The 16,510-nt window shown below is 51.6% G+C and overlaps 1 protein-coding gene across 1 annotated transcript in view; it reads left to right on the plus strand.

Moving 5' to 3' along the window:
• Positions 1 to 16,510, plus strand: part of ADAMTS2 (ADAM metallopeptidase with thrombospondin type 1 motif 2) — a 280,657-nt gene that overhangs the window by 177,565 nt on the left and 86,582 nt on the right. Inside the window, exon 6 of the mRNA XM_090290344.1 lies at positions 10,984 to 11,140. Coding sequence (XP_090146470.1) covers positions 10,984 to 11,140 — 157 coding nt within the window. The remainder of the gene's footprint in view (positions 1 to 10,983; positions 11,141 to 16,510) is intronic.

Here is a 16,510-nt window from a genome sequence, read left to right on the forward strand (position 1 = left end):
TGCTTTTCAGAAGAGGATGCTAATTACAGTGTGATCTCAGTTTTGCATACACATATACTTCTAGAAGGGCCTGGAAGGCATACATCAAAATAAAACAGTAAGCAGTAGGCCATGATTTTTACTTTCCTCTTCTTTGTTGACTTTTCTTAATTTATCACAATAAGCATGCTCCTTTAATAATAAAAACAGTGCATTTTTATCTATGAAAATAATTTACATTTAAAAAAAAATCATTTGAAAATGGTGGAGTTCATAGAGTCCTGATCAACTGAAGGCGCCCACTTGACGCTGTGGCTTGCCACGAGGCTCTGTCGTGTCCACTGTTTTGCTGCTGACTTGAGGGAGGACACAGAAGGGGCTTCACTCTTCCTCTCCGCACCTCCTCTCTGCAGTGGGTTGGGGACAGATGAGGAGGGTCTGTGTTCTTCTGACCTGCAGGTGCCATCTCACTTGCCCTGTGGCCGGGCCTGGGGACTCCGGCCCCTGCAGGCCTGGGAAGCGCTGGGGTGAGACATCTGGGTTGGAGTGAGGCTGCGTCGCCCCACTCTGCCGGCACATCCCTCAAGGCCACAACCAGGCGGGCACAGCCTGTCCTGTCCTCCACAGGGAGCGGTCTGCTTCCCCAGAGCCATGTTGGCACCTACCTCACAGGTTACTGTCAGGGAGTGGGGAGGATGGGGAGTGGGCAGGGGCCATTCATCGAGTGGCAGCCTACTCTCGTCAGGGACAGCATGGGGACAACATGCACAGGCCAGGGGCTGCCTGGAGCCTCAGCCAGCAAGGCAGGCGGCCCAGGGCACTTGGGCAGTGGGACAGCTTCAGGAAGACCAGGACCAGGATCGTGAGAACTGAGGACACGGGACAAACGCCTCCCTTGCCTCCTGGTCTTCCAGCTGGGAGGGGTTTGGGACTCCATGATACAGAAGATGGGCAGGGAGAACAGGGCTGGATGTGTGCCTCAGAGCTGAACCCATATACTGCCCTCTGCCTCCTGCTCGCAGAAGCTGCTCTGCCCACTGGCCCAGGCCTCCACTGATGGCCTCAGAGGAGTCAGAGCAGAAGATACACCGGGATGTGGGACACTGCCACCTGTGTGTCATCCCAGTCTCCTCAGCCTGGCCGGGAGGGACAGCGTGCTGCTGGTCCCTGTGCTGGCCCTGGGGATCCAGTGAGGCTGACTAGTCTCCTGCAGCAAAGCTCACACCTTCTCTGCCCTACTTCTTCTGACCCGCCTGGAAGCCCAGGGCCCACATCAAGCCACTGGAGGGGCCCCCACCAGGGCCTCCTTGTCCCAAGAAATTCCAGAAGGTGGCAGGGCCAGACTGATGCTCTGCTATCCTTTGCAGAGTTGCTGGATTGGGGTGGGGTGGGGAGTAGAGTCCTGGCTGTGAGCCTCAGTTTCCTCAAGGAGGACAGGTTGCAGAAGTGCAGGCAGGATAGTCAAGTGAGGCGGTGTCTGGACAAGACAGGGCCAAGTGGAGGCTCCACCTGCTGGGCCATTGTCCACGGGAACAGCATGGGGTACCCAGCTGTGGCTCTAGGGTGGGCTGCAGGGCTCAGGAGCAACACTGGGGGAACTATAGGTTGTCCCACCCAATCAGACAACGGGAAACTGATAGTCCGTGGAGGCAGCTGTGAGAACCAAGGGTCCAGAGCCCAGCACGGAACACCTCGATGTCAGCGGTCCATCACAGGCCATGTCTGCCAGACACATTCTAAAGGAATTGTTAGGACAGGGAAAAGTGGCAAAAACTAAGATATGCAAAGATACCGGCCTTCACTTTTTATTATTAAATTCCATAAACATAAAGTGACTCTTACAAATTGCGAAACGGTTCTCCTTTCTACACCTATTGTCGTGGACAGTAACGGCTTGTGTCCACCAGCCACAGACCCCACTCGCACAGCCCCCAGGCCAAGCCCTGTCTCCAGGTCTCCAAGGGATGTGCATTGTGGGGAGCAGGAAGAGGTGTGTCCCGAGCAGCCAAGCGCTCCAGGTCCCACCAGACTGAGCCTGGGACCTGCCTGCTCCCCGGGGGTGGGGCACGCATGCCTATGAAGTCACAACAGAGAGACAGGTTCAGAAAGATGGGAGCACGATGGATGAAACAGTGTGGAGGCGGTGCCCTGGCTGGGGTGGGTCACCAGGCAGGTGACTGCCCAACTGGGCTTGGGGGCCAGAGGCACAGTCAGCACAGTCTATGAGGATGAATACAGAGGGGCTGCTCTGCAAGGAGCCATGTGTTTTCTGTTGAGAAGTGAGGCCCCGTCTCTGGAAGGGTCTAAGCCTGGCGAAACCCAGATGGCTGCAGCCAAGAGCCCTGTGAAGAGTGGGGCCTGCACTGCGTCCCCCCGAGGTCCAAGGGGACGTGGGGGCCATGGGGCCGAGACCCAGACTAGGGGCAGAAAGTGGCCCTGGTGTTCAGATTCCGTTACTTGTTCCAAGTCATGACAGAAATAGGCCAGCTCCCCAGCCCAGGTCGCCTGGCTTTTGTGGGACTAAAATTGGTAACTTGTGTGAGAGACATGTTGTTTGTCTTCCAGCTTATGAGAAGCTTCTGAGTTATGTCAAGTTTTTCCTTAAAAAAAAAAAAGGCAGAAGAACAGAGAACATCTTATTTTATACAGCGTGCTGTCAGCAGTAGCAGACACCACAGCACCCAGTGTTGCATAGCAACTGGTTTCAATCGATTTTCTGAGAAGTCACCAAAGCTACCAAACTGTTCTCACTCCAAACATTTCCTAGGATGATGAGAATCAAAGCACATGGAAACCAGAGGCTTGGGGACAATCACAGAAGAACAACTGGTTTATTGTCATGAAAGACCAGGTCAAGACAAGGTATGGCACACTCAGAGGACTGTTTCAGCGTCAGAGGAGGAATGCTTGAGAAACTCGGGGTCTGTTAGTGGAAGATGAGAGGAGAGGGCACTGGGCACAGGAGCTCCGCATGCCAGGAACCACAGTGTCCAAGGGCTCAGGGCCACCGTCCTCTTATTGGGAGCCCTGGGCTGTCGCCTGCCTGCTCTGGACCTGTGCTTCTCCACCTGTGTGAGGGGCACTGAAGGGGTGGCAGAGCACCCCTGGGATAGCCCCTGGTCTCCCCAGATCTGGGTCCCAGCCCCCACCGTGATGAGGACCAGGCCTGGTGGCCAGCCCCTGGCGGGAAGACCCTGCCATGGCAGTCAGCTGGGCTGAGTCTGGGAAGGTCGTGTGAGAATTTGTGCTTGGCCTTCAGTCTCTGGGAGGAAAGTTTCCTAGAACATGCCCTAATGATAGGGAGTCCAGGCAAAGAAATAAGAAGCTCGCCCTCTGGCCTCACTTGTATTGAGGGTCCGAGATACCTGTCAGGGGGAGGTCTGAGCTCCTTAGAGGCTGGAGCTGCAGTGGGGAGGCCCCCAGCCTCAGGGGCACCCACGCTGCCCCTAGCAGGGCGACACAGTGTGACTTCTGGCCATTTGATCCTTGTGGGACCTGCAGCAGGTTAACTCACTGTCACTGAACCTTAGTGCCCCCAGTAAAGTGAGCAGATACCAGCAATGGCAGCAGGAAGGGGGGCGTTGCTGTGAGTTAATGTCTGCAGTGCCTGTGGGGTCAGACGCCATCTGTCACCCCTGAGCTGACTTCACTAACTGCCCCCTCACAGCAGCTCTATGGGGCGGGCACATCAGCACGCCCACCCATCAGTGAGGACGCTGGCTCCACGAGGCCAGCAGCCTGCCAGGGTCACCCAGGAGCCAGCCCTTTTGCTCTGGGGAGAAGGGGCCAGACACTCTTGCTGCACAGGCTGTGGGGAGAGCACCAGGCTCCTTGCCCTTTGCTCCCCTCAAGCGGTAGTGGTCCCCACAGATACCTGCCAAGCGGAATGCTAATGCCATCTAATAGGTGGAGGCTGGGATGCTGCTCAGCACCTGCAGTGCACAGGATGGTCCCCACAATGATAAGTCACTGATCCCAGATGTCAGCAGGGTGGAGGAGGTGTAGTGCTCTGCTCCCTGAACCCTGGGAGCCCTGCCTTCTTGCAGGCCTGGGTGCTGTGCTTGCTGCCATGTTTCCTGCCTGTCTGGGAGGTTGTTCAAGGTAGGACCACGTGGGCCCAGAGCAGTTGAAAGGCTTTGGCAGACTGAAGCCAATCCCCTGGGACAGGCAGCCCCTTTGGGTGCACTTCCCCCGCCCCCCAGGGCTGGAGTCATATCTCCATCTTTACCATCCTTGTTATGACAGCGATAGGACAATGAACATTCGTAGGTGGTAACTGTTATGGCTGGAAGCCACTATGCCCCTGCTCTGCACTGGGGTTGTACATGTTTCTCGGGTGGGGAGGTGGGGACAGTGAGGCAGCTTGTCTCAGGACACGGAGCAGATAAGGGATGAGCAAATCTCCCATCCCAGCGCTCTCACGCTGCCCGGGGGAGCTCCGCCCCTCGCCGGCCCTACAACTTGGCGACCTGAAGGCAGAGCTGTCCCTGGCCTGGCGGTCGGGTGAGCCTGCAGGTTTGTCTCAGTCTCCTGGATTGGAGGCGGGAAGAGCATAAATAACTCAGCTCCTTAAACAGCAAACAATGGAAATGTCAGAGAGCGCCGACTGCAACAGAGCGTTCGGGGCAAGTCTTCATGGACTAATGCAGTGTGGGACCCCTGAGGCTGTCTCCACCTCGAAGTCTCCACGGCCAGGTGCCCACGGGGCCCAGAACTTCAGGCCGGCCAGCCGGCCAGGTGTCCACGCCAGCCCAGCCTTGGCCCCGCCGTGCTTGGGCGGCAGCGCCACCGTGGGGCCACCTCGGCACTGCCCTGCCTTTCCCGTCCCTCCTGCTGGGGGACAGTGGCGCGCCTCCACCCCTTCACAGCGGTGGGACTTCGGGAACATTATTTCAGTCGTGGGAGACGTGTTTCCTCATCCAGAAAACAGAACAGTGACAGCACCCGTGTCTTAGGATGGTTGTATGATTCAAAGTAAAGGTTAATGTGAACTCGGAGCCCGCGGATCAGTTCACAGGGACCCTGAACAGGGACCACACAGCTGCCACCCAGCTCAGGGTGCACACATGCCCAACGCAGTGTGTTTTTCTCTGGACAGCTGTGCCTCGGCTCCTTCTGGGGCAGCCTGGTGGTCTGTGGGGTCCAGGGTGATTCTGCGACCACCTGCTTGCACAGGTGGGAACAGGATCAATCCCATGCAGAGACCAGCAGGCAGCTGGGAGACAGCGGCCATCAGGCAAGGAGAAACACTGGCTCCACAGAGAGCAGGGTGTGAGAATCGTTGTTGATCAATACGAGCAGCTTTCTCAGCCTCTCTCTTTCATTTCTGAAGAAGAAATAGATGCGTCTCCTCTCCTGGCTCAGAGGAGAGCCACTGCTCACATGCTCATTACTACCTGGCAAGGGCATGGAATGGTAAGGCTGGGGCCGGAGAGGGGGCCCATGTGAGGGCTGCACAGACACAAACAGAGTAGCAAGAGGTCAGGTCCGGGCAGGTACCCCCAGAGCCAGGTGACCCACATAGCTTACACCTCCCCCCTGGGCACCAGGCCAGCCCAGCCACCACTGTCCCCACCTGGACATACCAGTCTGGGAGGAGCCTTTGAGGCATGTGGGACCATAGGGGTCCGTGTCCATGTGGGAGGGTTGGGCCAGTGTCCACACAGGAGGGTCGGGGGCTGTGTCCATGTGGGAGGGTCCGGGTGATATCTATGTGGGAGAGTTGGGGTTGTGTCCATGTGGGAGGGTCAAAGGCTGTGTCCATGTGGGAGGATCGGGGTCGTGTCCATGTGGGAGGATCGGGGCTGTGTCCACGTGGGAGGGTCCGGGTGATGTCTATGTGGGAGGGTCGGGGTTGTGTCCATGTGGGAGGGTCGGGGCCGTGTTCAGGAAATGGGTAAAGTGGGTCAAAAAGGTTGGGCCTGGGGCACAGAAGGCAGGAGCTCACAGGTGCTTGTTTTGGGGCTGCCACCAGGGAAGGCAAAGCTACTTCAACCAGTTTTGTCCACTGGCCCAACTTGGGTCCCAGGCTGGCTCTGGGCAGCACTGGGCAGGGTACCTAGACTCATCACACATAAACTGCACCCCGCAAAGTGGGAGAGCTCCCCAAAACCAAATGTCCAAGCTGTTCCTGAGCAAGCAGCTGGGCCCCAAAAGACCATCCCATGTCAGTGTCCCTGGCACTGCAGACCCCACAAGACTCTGTGAGCATGCAGTCCTCCCCCCATAGGACCCGTTGCCGGGACACTTCCTCCTCCCCCACCCGCCAGCCCTGACACCTCCCATCCTTACCTCCTTCACCTGGGTTTGGACTTGGCTGACATTGTACCAGGTGGGCCCCATCCACCTCGGTGGCCACTGTCCCCTTCCAACCCCATTCCCTTCTCTCTGACCCAGAAGGCTCTTTCTGAAATGTTCGTGGGCTCTGTGCCTGTCATGGGGCACAAAGTCAGTGTCAGGTTGCAGGTGGCCGCGGGCTCCCCACACCTGCCTGAATGCTCCAGACCCAGCAAGGACGAGGCCCTGGCTCCCTTGTGCCCATCTCACCTGGGCCAGAACCTTGAGAAAGGTGGGGTGTGGACAGAGGAATAAGTGGAAGTAACTCCCACACCTTGGATGCCCACCTGCTGACCTCCTCCTCCTCTACCACCTGTTGGGATGTCCCCCATTCATCCCTCCAGACAACAGGCTACCAGGGCCCGGGGCATGACCATTCCTTTCTGAGATCTGCCCCCACCCCAGGGCCCCCATGCCCAATACAGCCCCTTAGGGAGTCTCTTTGGACTCACAGGCCAAGATGTGGTCCCAGAATGTTCTGCTCCAGACCCTAAAACACAGACCCCATGGGGCTGGAGAACATAAGGAGCAGTCTGTCTTCTTGAAACGGGTGAAGCAAAGCAAGGCAAGAACAAAATGCAAATTAATATTTCAATAAGTTATCCTGCAGCAGCAGTGAGATCACTTTGGCTGTCTGTGAGAGGGGCTGGGAACCAGCGCTGACCTTGGGGAGCCACGGTCTGGGAGAGAGCAGGCACCGGCCAGAGTGGGTCCAACCTGGGAAGCTGTGAGGGGGGCTATCCTGAGGACCCTCCTATCAGGGCTCTCAGCCTGGTGGCCTGGGAGGTATGTTTTGTTTTATGCACAAAACTTACTTGAATTTGAGCCAACATTTCCTACGAGCAGGCTTTTCACTAAAATTCAGATGAGAGGCTGGCCTGAGCAATGCAATCTAGCAGCTCTGGCCCTGTTCACATGGCTAGCGGCGGGCTGTGCGTTATCGCCCCCAGTGTTGCAAGGGCTCGTTTGTCACAGTCCTCTCCGCTCCCACTGCCCCCACTTTCTTCATTATAATAGGAAAATATTACTCTGCTGCTCACCCCTTCCAAACTGGCAGAGACTTTTCTTACAACTAACCTGCTGCCTTGGGCCTGTAGGCCTTTGAGTTTGCAACACCTTTCCAGCACTTTTCACAAACCCCACCTACTAAGTGCCTCTCTCTGTGTCCCCAGCCTGCTCCTTCTCCCTGGTTCAGCCTGGCTGCCACCTGCAGCTCCATCCCTCACCCTTGGCCCTGACACAAGTATGTCTTTCCAACTGGACTTTTGATTTCTCCTCAACCATATGGCCAGAGTTCTTCTCCCACTGGTGTGCGATATACCAGATGGCCTCTGGACCAGCCACTGCTTTGGTCTGCCAGCAGTGCCCTTAACTGGGGTCCCCATGGTGCCCACAGAGAAGGAACTGTGGGAAGTACAGGACTCAGCTACAAGTGACAGTAACACAACCCAACTTTCACAAGGAGGAATCTCCTGACACACACACGAGATGCATACCTGCAGCAGGTAGCCTCTAAGGGGGCCCCAGTGACCACCTCCTGGTATTCAAGTTGCTCCCCACAGTGTGGGCAGGACCCAGGTGCAGGTGCTAACAGGCTGAGGCTCTGTCCTGATGTATACTCAGTTCTATTCCCGCCCCCCTTGCACTGGGGGAGGAGGGCTGCTGTGTGTGGAAGGCCCATGCCATGTAGCAAGGAGGGCTCAGTCCCGCAGCCCACAAGGACCTGAGCCCCACCAGTGATTGTGGGAGCCTGTGGAGTGGGGGTTGGGGGGCGCCGCCCCTATTTTCAGCCGCCTGTCATCTCATGGCACACCCTGAGCCAGGTATACCTGTCTCAGCTGCTTTCAACTAACTCAGAAACCACAGATAAGGAACGTTTGGGGCTTTGAGACTAAGTTCTGGAAGAGCTTTTTCTGTGCTGATAGATAACAAGCAAACCTATTGGGGGGCTGGTCTCAGCCTGGGTGGACCAGGTTTCGTGTGAGGACACCAGAGTCACTTGCTTCCAGCCAGGGGCCCTGCTCTTCTCTGTGGCAGCGTCTCCCTCTGATGGGTCTCCTCCCATGGTGGAAGGGACTGCTGCTCCAGGCTCGCAGTCTCCCACCTCTCCAACTACTTGGCCCACTCTGGTGGTGGTACTAAACCATCACGGTGCCAGGCCAGACCTGGTCCCAGACTAGATAGTCCCAGTTTGTGTAACGTGGAACCCTGAGGGCAGGAGAGGCCTTTGCACAGAATAATCTGACCTGGGCCTGGAGACACAGCCCTGGAGGATACGCCGCTGCAGAGCCCACTGACCTGTGAAGCAGACAGGGCGGCACCTGGGGGGATCTGCAGCCAGCCTGGATGGAGAGGTCATCTTCAGCCTTTGTGATTGCCACCAAATTCAGGGGGTTCGCTGCTTGGGGTACTGTATTTAAGAACAAGACATGATTGTCTCAAGGTAGTTTTATTACTGCAGCAGGTAAAGGAGATGCAACTCACATTCAAAGCTGTCTCCCCCAAAGGAGGCTTGGCCATTGCTTAGACACACTCTGGTCAATTACATGTTGATTTCTTCTTTGCACTTGGCTATACTTTCTGGTTTGAGTTGTTGTGAAGCTCATCCTGTTTACAGTTGTATCTGCAAAATACTGTGTTACATTTTAACATTTAGCAAGAATAATATTTAGAAATAACATTTAGAACCGCCCAGACCTGGAGACCCTTGTCCAATCTAACAGGATGCCTCTCTGTTTTGGACTTCGGCTAGCAATCTTAAACTCAGTATGGTACAACCACAAGACCCTAAACTCTAGTAACAAATTCAGTCCCCCCACAAGAGTCGCTTCTTCTCATGCCCCCAAAAGCTCATTTCCTAGAAGGATATTCTTTCACTTGGTCCCTACTTCTGAGGTCTGACCTCTCAGGATTTACTGGAGGCGGCTGCCCACCCCACCTGCCACTCTCCCCACCACCCAAGCAAGGACAAGGCTGACCTGCAGGGGTATGGCTTGGGGGTGATACAAGTGAGGTTCCCTTCCCTCTGGAGCAGGGGGTGGCAGCGAGGTTGTGCTTCAGAGAGAGTCTCTTCCACCTAGCAGTTTAACAAAGGTTTACTTCCTGCTCACGCTGTGTGTCCAGAGCGAGCTGGCAGAGAACTCTGGTCTAATTGTCACTGGGGGCCTGGGTGACAGAGAAGCCGCCATCTTGATGTTGCTGGTTCACATGCCAGAGAGTAGACACTCCTGGAAGGTCTCATGGGGACGAGTGAACCTGACCAGGAGTTGGTGCATCGCCTCTGTTCACGGCTTCCAGGTCAGGTCCAGCACACGCTCCCTCCCTCCATGGAGGGGGTGGGAAGCGCACATCCCTCCTGCTCCCACTGCCTCCAGGCTCCCTGCCTCTGTGCCATGCCCAGCAGGTCCTAGTCACCAAACTTCACACTCTGGTCTGCGACCTACTTCATTAGGACCCACTGCCCTTTTATAACAGTCTCACCTTCCAGACGCAGCTGGTTCTGTGAGTGACGCCTGGGAGCTGGTCTGCCACTTTGTATGTCACTGACGTGGATAACACACGAGATGCCTAGAATGGCCAGTCCCTCCCTGGCCTTGACTCATCCTTCCTGTGAGCAGCCTTGGCTTACCCACAGCGCCCCAGACCCAGCCGCCGGAGGAGAGTTGTATGGCTGTGCTTGATGGGTCTGTGGGAGAAAGAAGCAGAATGCCTACACAGTCCACCAAGGACGCGTGCATCTGCAGCGCAGTCCACCGAGGACACCTACAACTACTGCACAGTCCAAGGATGCGTGCATCTGTTGGACAGACAGATGCACCTTTAAGGAGGAAAAGAGCAAGCAGGACTCTCAGCGTGGCGGGAAGCACCACGGTGAAGGGAGGCAGTTTGGGCCAGGAAAAGGAATATAGACTTTGGTTTCAGGCTTCCTGGGTTCAGATCTCAGCTCTGCTTCCCAGCTCTGTGACCTGGGGGCAGTCCCTAGACTTCTCCCAGCCTCGTTCCCTCCTTTTGCAGTGACCGTGTAGCCGCAGTGGCAACACCGTGGTGCAGAGCATGGCCGGCCTCGGCTGTCAGGCTTGTGGCGCCACTCACAGTGCACAACTTCTTCCGTGGTTCCTGAGGGAACTGGCTGGTTCTGTGCCCTGTTTTTTTATGGGGCTCCTTTGTTGTATCTGCTGTAGGTTTTTCTGTGTGTATGCCTGTGTTGTGTTGTTTTCCATGAAACAGAGTGAAAATATAGGGATCCCTCCCCTTCCCTGGGCTGGCATGCCACACTGGAACTTCTCTCTCCTCTGTCCTGGACCCTGCCCAGACCGTGAGTTCTTCGGGGTGAGGGCCACATGGCATGTGCCTCCGTCCAGAGCTGTGCAGGATAGGTGTCTGATAAAATGCAGGGAGCCCTGCCAATGGGGTGAGCTGAGTGGAGTCTTGAGGCCTTAGATGACCTCAGAGCTTGGCTTTCACGTCTGCCCTGAAAACTGCACAGTGACTTTGAGGAGAAACTCACTAGGGGGCCAAGAATGGAGCCAAGTGGAAAGCAAATCCTGAGAGGACTGAGCAGGGACCACTGTGCCACTTGGGCCAAGTCCCAGTGAATGGGGTCTGTCTGCTCAGCCCCCAGCTAGCCCACAAGACACTAACCCCCTTTCCATCTCTCCACCCTTGCAGTCCATGAGCCTTATTGAGATCGGGAACCCCTCTCAGAGCCTGGAGAATGTCTGCCGCTGGGCCTACCTGCAGCAGAAGCCGTACACGGACCACGACGAATACCATGACCATGCCATCTTCCTCACACGGCAGGACTTCGGGCCTTCAGGCATGCAAGGTGAGCCTCGCTCCTACAAGGGTTCGGGGGGTGTGGGCAGCTGGTACTAGCCACTGGCCCTGTTGGGGTCCTAGAAACCCGGGCTTGGGCCTGGGCCAGGGAAGGGTGTCAGGGCAGGGGGCTGTGGCCGCCTCAACCTTTTAAGAGCGTAGGCCAGTGCTAGTGACCCCTGGCCCTCAAATACCACCGGGGCCTCTGCCATTTCCCCCAGCTCGCCATACTCCCCAGGGGAACCGTGAAGATCAGTGATGGTAAGAGGGATAGAGTCAGGGCTGGTCACCCTGCCCCAGCTAGGATCTGAGGCCGGGTTTCAAAGCTGTTTGCTGTCCCAGTTTTAAAAAACAAATTTGAACAAGATTTTAGCCATTGAAACTTTAGAGGTTTTACTTAAAAATTCAAACTATGTAAAACTGAAAGATCTAAAAGAAGAAATTGACAAGTCTGCAACCATAGTAGAAGATTTTAATGTATTTTCCTTATTAATGGAAAGAAAAACAGATAAAAAAAAACCAGTAAAGATACAGAAGATTTGAATTAAAACAAGCACACCTAATTGATGTATAGAGAATACTACACCAAACAACTTGAAAATACCTGATCTTATGAGCCCACATAAAAACAGACCCAAACAGACTATGCTAGGCCATAGAGAAGTCTCAACAGAATGTAAAGATGAAAATCACACAGAAAAGAAAGATAACTTGAAAAATTATATAATGTCTGGAAATTAAACATTATACTCATAAATAATTCATGGCTGAAAGAAGAAATACCGATAGAAATTAGAATATATTTTTAGACTGAATAATAATGATAATATGACATGTTGAAACTGGTAGATGTAGTTAATACAATGATTAGAATGATGTTAATAGCTGTAAGGGCATTTGTTAGAAAAAAAGGCTGAAAAATCAGTCACTGAAACATCTGTCTCAAGAAATTTGAAAACAAACATCCAACTAAACTCACAAAAATAGAAGGAAGGAATTTTAAAGGTAAGAGTTGAAATAAAATCAATACTGCAGTAGAGAAAATAAATACACCAAAATTTGCTTCTTTGCAAAACATGGACTAAAATGGAAAAGCCCCTAGCAATACTAATTTTTAAAAGAAAAGAAAATACAAATCTGCTAAAATCACAAATATAAAAGGGGCATCATTACAAAATTTACTTTAAGAAGAGTATAATATAACAAGAAAGTATTTTGAACAGCTTTCTGTCAATAACTTTGTCGATTTAGAAGAAAGGTACAAATTCCTTGACGAAACATAAAATCTGAAAAATACAAGAAAATCTAAACAGTCTCATATCAATTAAAGATATTGAATTTGTAATTAAAAGCTTTCCTTCAAAGTTAACTCCTGGACTTGATGGTTTCAGCCAAGAATTCTTCCTAAGTTCTAAGGAAGAATCATACCAATCATGTACAAACTCTCACACAATGCAAAAAAGAAGGAACATTTTTCCAACTAATTTTATGAGGCCTGCTAACACTGAAAACGAAATCTAAGGACATTATAAGAACAAAATTATAGACCAACCTCTCTTATGAATATAGCTACAAAATTTCAAACAGAATATTAGCAAATCAAATTTGGTGCTATATTTTTTTAAGTATTATATCACAACAAATTTCACTTTATTCTAGAAATGCAAGGTTTATTTAACATTTGAAAACCGATCATTGTAATTCACCACATTAACAGAATAAAGGAGAAATATTATCTATGGTCATACCACCCTGAACATGCCCAGTCTCTTCTAAAAGAGAAAAGTTTGTCTCAATTGATCATCATAATTGATCCAGAAAAAGTATTCAGCAAATATGAAGATCCATTTATAATCAAATGTCCTACTGAATTAGGACTAGAAGAACTTTCTTAATGTGGTAATGGATAATTTCCCCCCCAAAATTATAATGGTGACATGTTGAAAGCATTTCTTCTAGACTGAGAACTGGTCAAGAGTGCCTGCTATTGGAGAGAGGGAAGATGGCGGAGGAGTGAGGAGAGGCTGAGGTTTCAGGCTCCCGAGACCCATCTGTAGTTTGGGCTAACTGCAGACAGAACATCTCAGTGAGCAGCTGGACACTGGCAGGAGTCGAGCCAAGGCACTGCTGGATTAGAGAAAATCCATCTGGGAACAACCTGTTTAGGGAGGATAGCGGAGAAAAAAGGGATGAAACAGGATTCCTGACTGGGGCGGCTGCCGGAGCTGCGGCTGGAAGGACACAAAGGATTTTGGGGGACCACAGGCTGCCCCAGGAGAAGAGTTGGGAGGAGAGCGGATCTCTGCCCGCTGGCAGAGACGGGACTCGACCAAGTGGCATTGGCGCTGAAGGACAGGAGACAGCGTGCTGCCGGGCAAGTGAGAACATAATTCTCCTTTATATTTTTCTCTAGAGGATGGTGGAGAGGGGAGGAAAGTTTGGAGGTGGTAGGCCATTCTTGAGGAGCGCAGGCGCAGTGGTGCGCTCATCCACCCCCCCCCCAACCCTCCCCTTGGGTCGCGGGGGCGCGCATAGGGAAGTGCCCTCATTCACTGGCCCAGGTGCGCAGGGCTGTGTGTCCAGGTGCCCCTCGGACACACGCCAACAGACATAAAATCAGTGACCCAACGGGCGCAGGGAGGGCCCACTGGACACGCAGAAGACTGTGCACAAACGCCCCTGGCCAGCCCAGTGGGCGCTAGGCCGAGGTACCAGGCCGGAATCCGGAGCGCAGAGCACTTGCCCAGGCTCTGCGCGTGCCCGCTCAGGAGGTGCGGGAACGGTGGGCAGCAGGACTCACAGACACTCACTTCTACTGAGCACAAGTGTCTGCAGCCCTGCCCTAAGAGGCAAAAGACCAACGCCCAGAACACTGCGCTGCAGGCCTGAGGCTAGCTCCCCAGCCGCTTGGGTGCACACCTGCACTCGAGCCAAGGGCTTTCCCGGAGCGCAGCGCGGCCGGCTTCCTCGGAGCGCGGCCGTGGCCAGCTTTCTAGGAGCGCGGCGCGGCAGGCCTGAACTTAGTTCCCCAGACACCTTGGGCGGTAAACCGGTATTTGAGCCAAAAAAACATCTGGAGGGCTTTCCTGGAGCTTGGCGCGGCCTGCTTTCTGGGAGCGCAGTGCGGCAGGCCTGAGCTTAGTTCCCCAGCTGCCTTGGGCGCGCACTGATGCTTGAGTGAAAAAAAAAAACAAAAAAACACCTTGCCAGCTTCCCCAAAGTGCGGCGTGGCCTGCTTTCCTGGAGCGCGGTGTGGCAGACCTGAAGTGGGCTCTTGGCTGCCTTGCATTGCGCCTTGCCGGCCACCTCGCGCACACCACTGCTGCAAGGAATAGGAATCTCTGACCCATCACATTAGACCAGCTGTGGACGCAGAAAAAGAAGACGACATAAAAAGGCTGAACTGACATCTCCACAAAAGAATTCGAGATAAAGTGGCTCGAGTGACTCTCAATCAACAAGCCAGAAGGAATATCCTAACAAAAAATAATCTGAAATATAATCAGACAGCATAAACAAACGATATAAAAGGTCCCCCAAGAACATCAGGCTCAGGAGAGCAAAGAGACTGCACCACTGAAACCCCCAGATCTACCATAAAAAATCTCATACTACAAAGGTGGGAAGGCAAAGCAGACAAATCCAAATAACAAAAACAAACAAGAAGAATCCAACATGGTAAGACGCAGAAACAACCTCTCAATGAAAAGAAAAGAGGAATCCCCAGAAAGAGAGGTAGATGGAATAGATATAGCCCAAATGTCAGACATGGAATTCAAAACTATGGTGGTGAAGAAGCTCAATATGCTCAAAAACCTCAAAAACAACTATGACAACCTCCAAGGAAGTTACCAACAGCTCCAAGAAAATTACAGGGAACTTGCAGAGAACTACACCAGCATAAAAAAAGACATAGAAACTATCAACAAGAACCAGGAAGAAATGAAGAATGCAATCTCTGAACTGAGAAACACAGTAGAATCAGTCAAAAGCAGACTAAATGAAGCAGAGGATCGGATTAGTGAGTTAGAGGATAATGTAGGTAATAATTCTCAAATGATACAGCAAAATGAAAAAAGTTTGAAAAAATATGAGCAAGATGTAAGGGAATTACAGGATAGCATTAGAAAAAATAATTTAAGGATCATCGGAATATGAGAGGGGGAAGAAAAGGAGCATGGAATTGAAAATCTGATAGGAGAAATAGTGACAGAAAATTTTCCAAACCTGATGAGAGAAAAAGCTATGCAAGTCCAAGAAGCACTGAGAGTTCCAATCAAGAGGAACCCCCAAAAACCCACTCCAAGGCACATCATAGTTAAAATGCCAACATTCCAAGACAAAGAGAGAATCCTAAAAGCAGCAAGAGAAAAAGAGCAAATAAGTTACAAGGGAGCTCCAATAAGGCTATTGACTGATTTCTCAACAGAAACATTACAAGCCAGAAGGGAATGGTCAAAAATATTTCAAGCAATGAAAAACAAAGGCCTACAACCAAGAATACTCTACCCAGCAAGGCTCTCATTCAAAATAGAAGGTGAAATAAGGAGTTTCTCAGACAAAGGAAGACTAAAAGAATACATCTCCACAAAACCAGCATTGCAAGAGATGCTAAAGGGAATATTCTAAGAAAAAGGAAGAGAAAAAACAAACAAACAAAAAGAGTAGAAGAACAGAGATACAAAAGGGAAATGAATAAATACATGTCAATAATAACATTAAATGTAAATGGATTAAATGCTCCCATTAAAAGACATAGGGTAACGGGATGGATAAGAAAACAGGACCCACATATTTGCTGTCTACAAGAAACACACCTCAAAACAAAAGATTTACATAGACTCAAAGTAAAGGGATGTAAAAAAATCTTCCAAGCAAATGGACCTGAAAAAAAAGCTGGGGTAGCAGTCCTCATATCAGATAAAACGGATTTCAAAGCAAGGGCAATAAAAAGAGACAAAGAAGGACATTTCATAATACTTAAAGGAATGATTCATCAAGAAGATATAACACTGATAAACATATATGCACCCAACATAGGAGCACCCAAATACATAAAGAAAATACTAGAAGACCACAAGAAGGATATTAACAACAACACACTCACAGTAGGGGACTTCAACGCTCCATTATCAACAATAGACAGATCATCCAAGCAAAGAAACACAAGGATATACAGGCATTGAACAACACTCTAAACCACATGGACTTAACTGATATATATAGAACTTTTCACCCCAAAGAAGCAAAATATACATTCTTTTCAAAGGCACATGGGACATTTTCAAAGATAGACCACATGAAAGGACACAAAACAAGCCTCAACAAATTCAAGAAAATTGAAATCATATAAAGCATCTTTTCAGACTACAATGACTTG

The sequence above is a fragment of the Furipterus horrens genome, unplaced genomic scaffold (genome assembly GCF_987537825.1).
Source record: "Furipterus horrens unplaced genomic scaffold, mFurHor1.1.pri manual_scaffold_10, whole genome shotgun sequence".
NCBI classification, from domain to species: Eukaryota; Metazoa; Chordata; class Mammalia; order Chiroptera; family Furipteridae; genus Furipterus; species Furipterus horrens.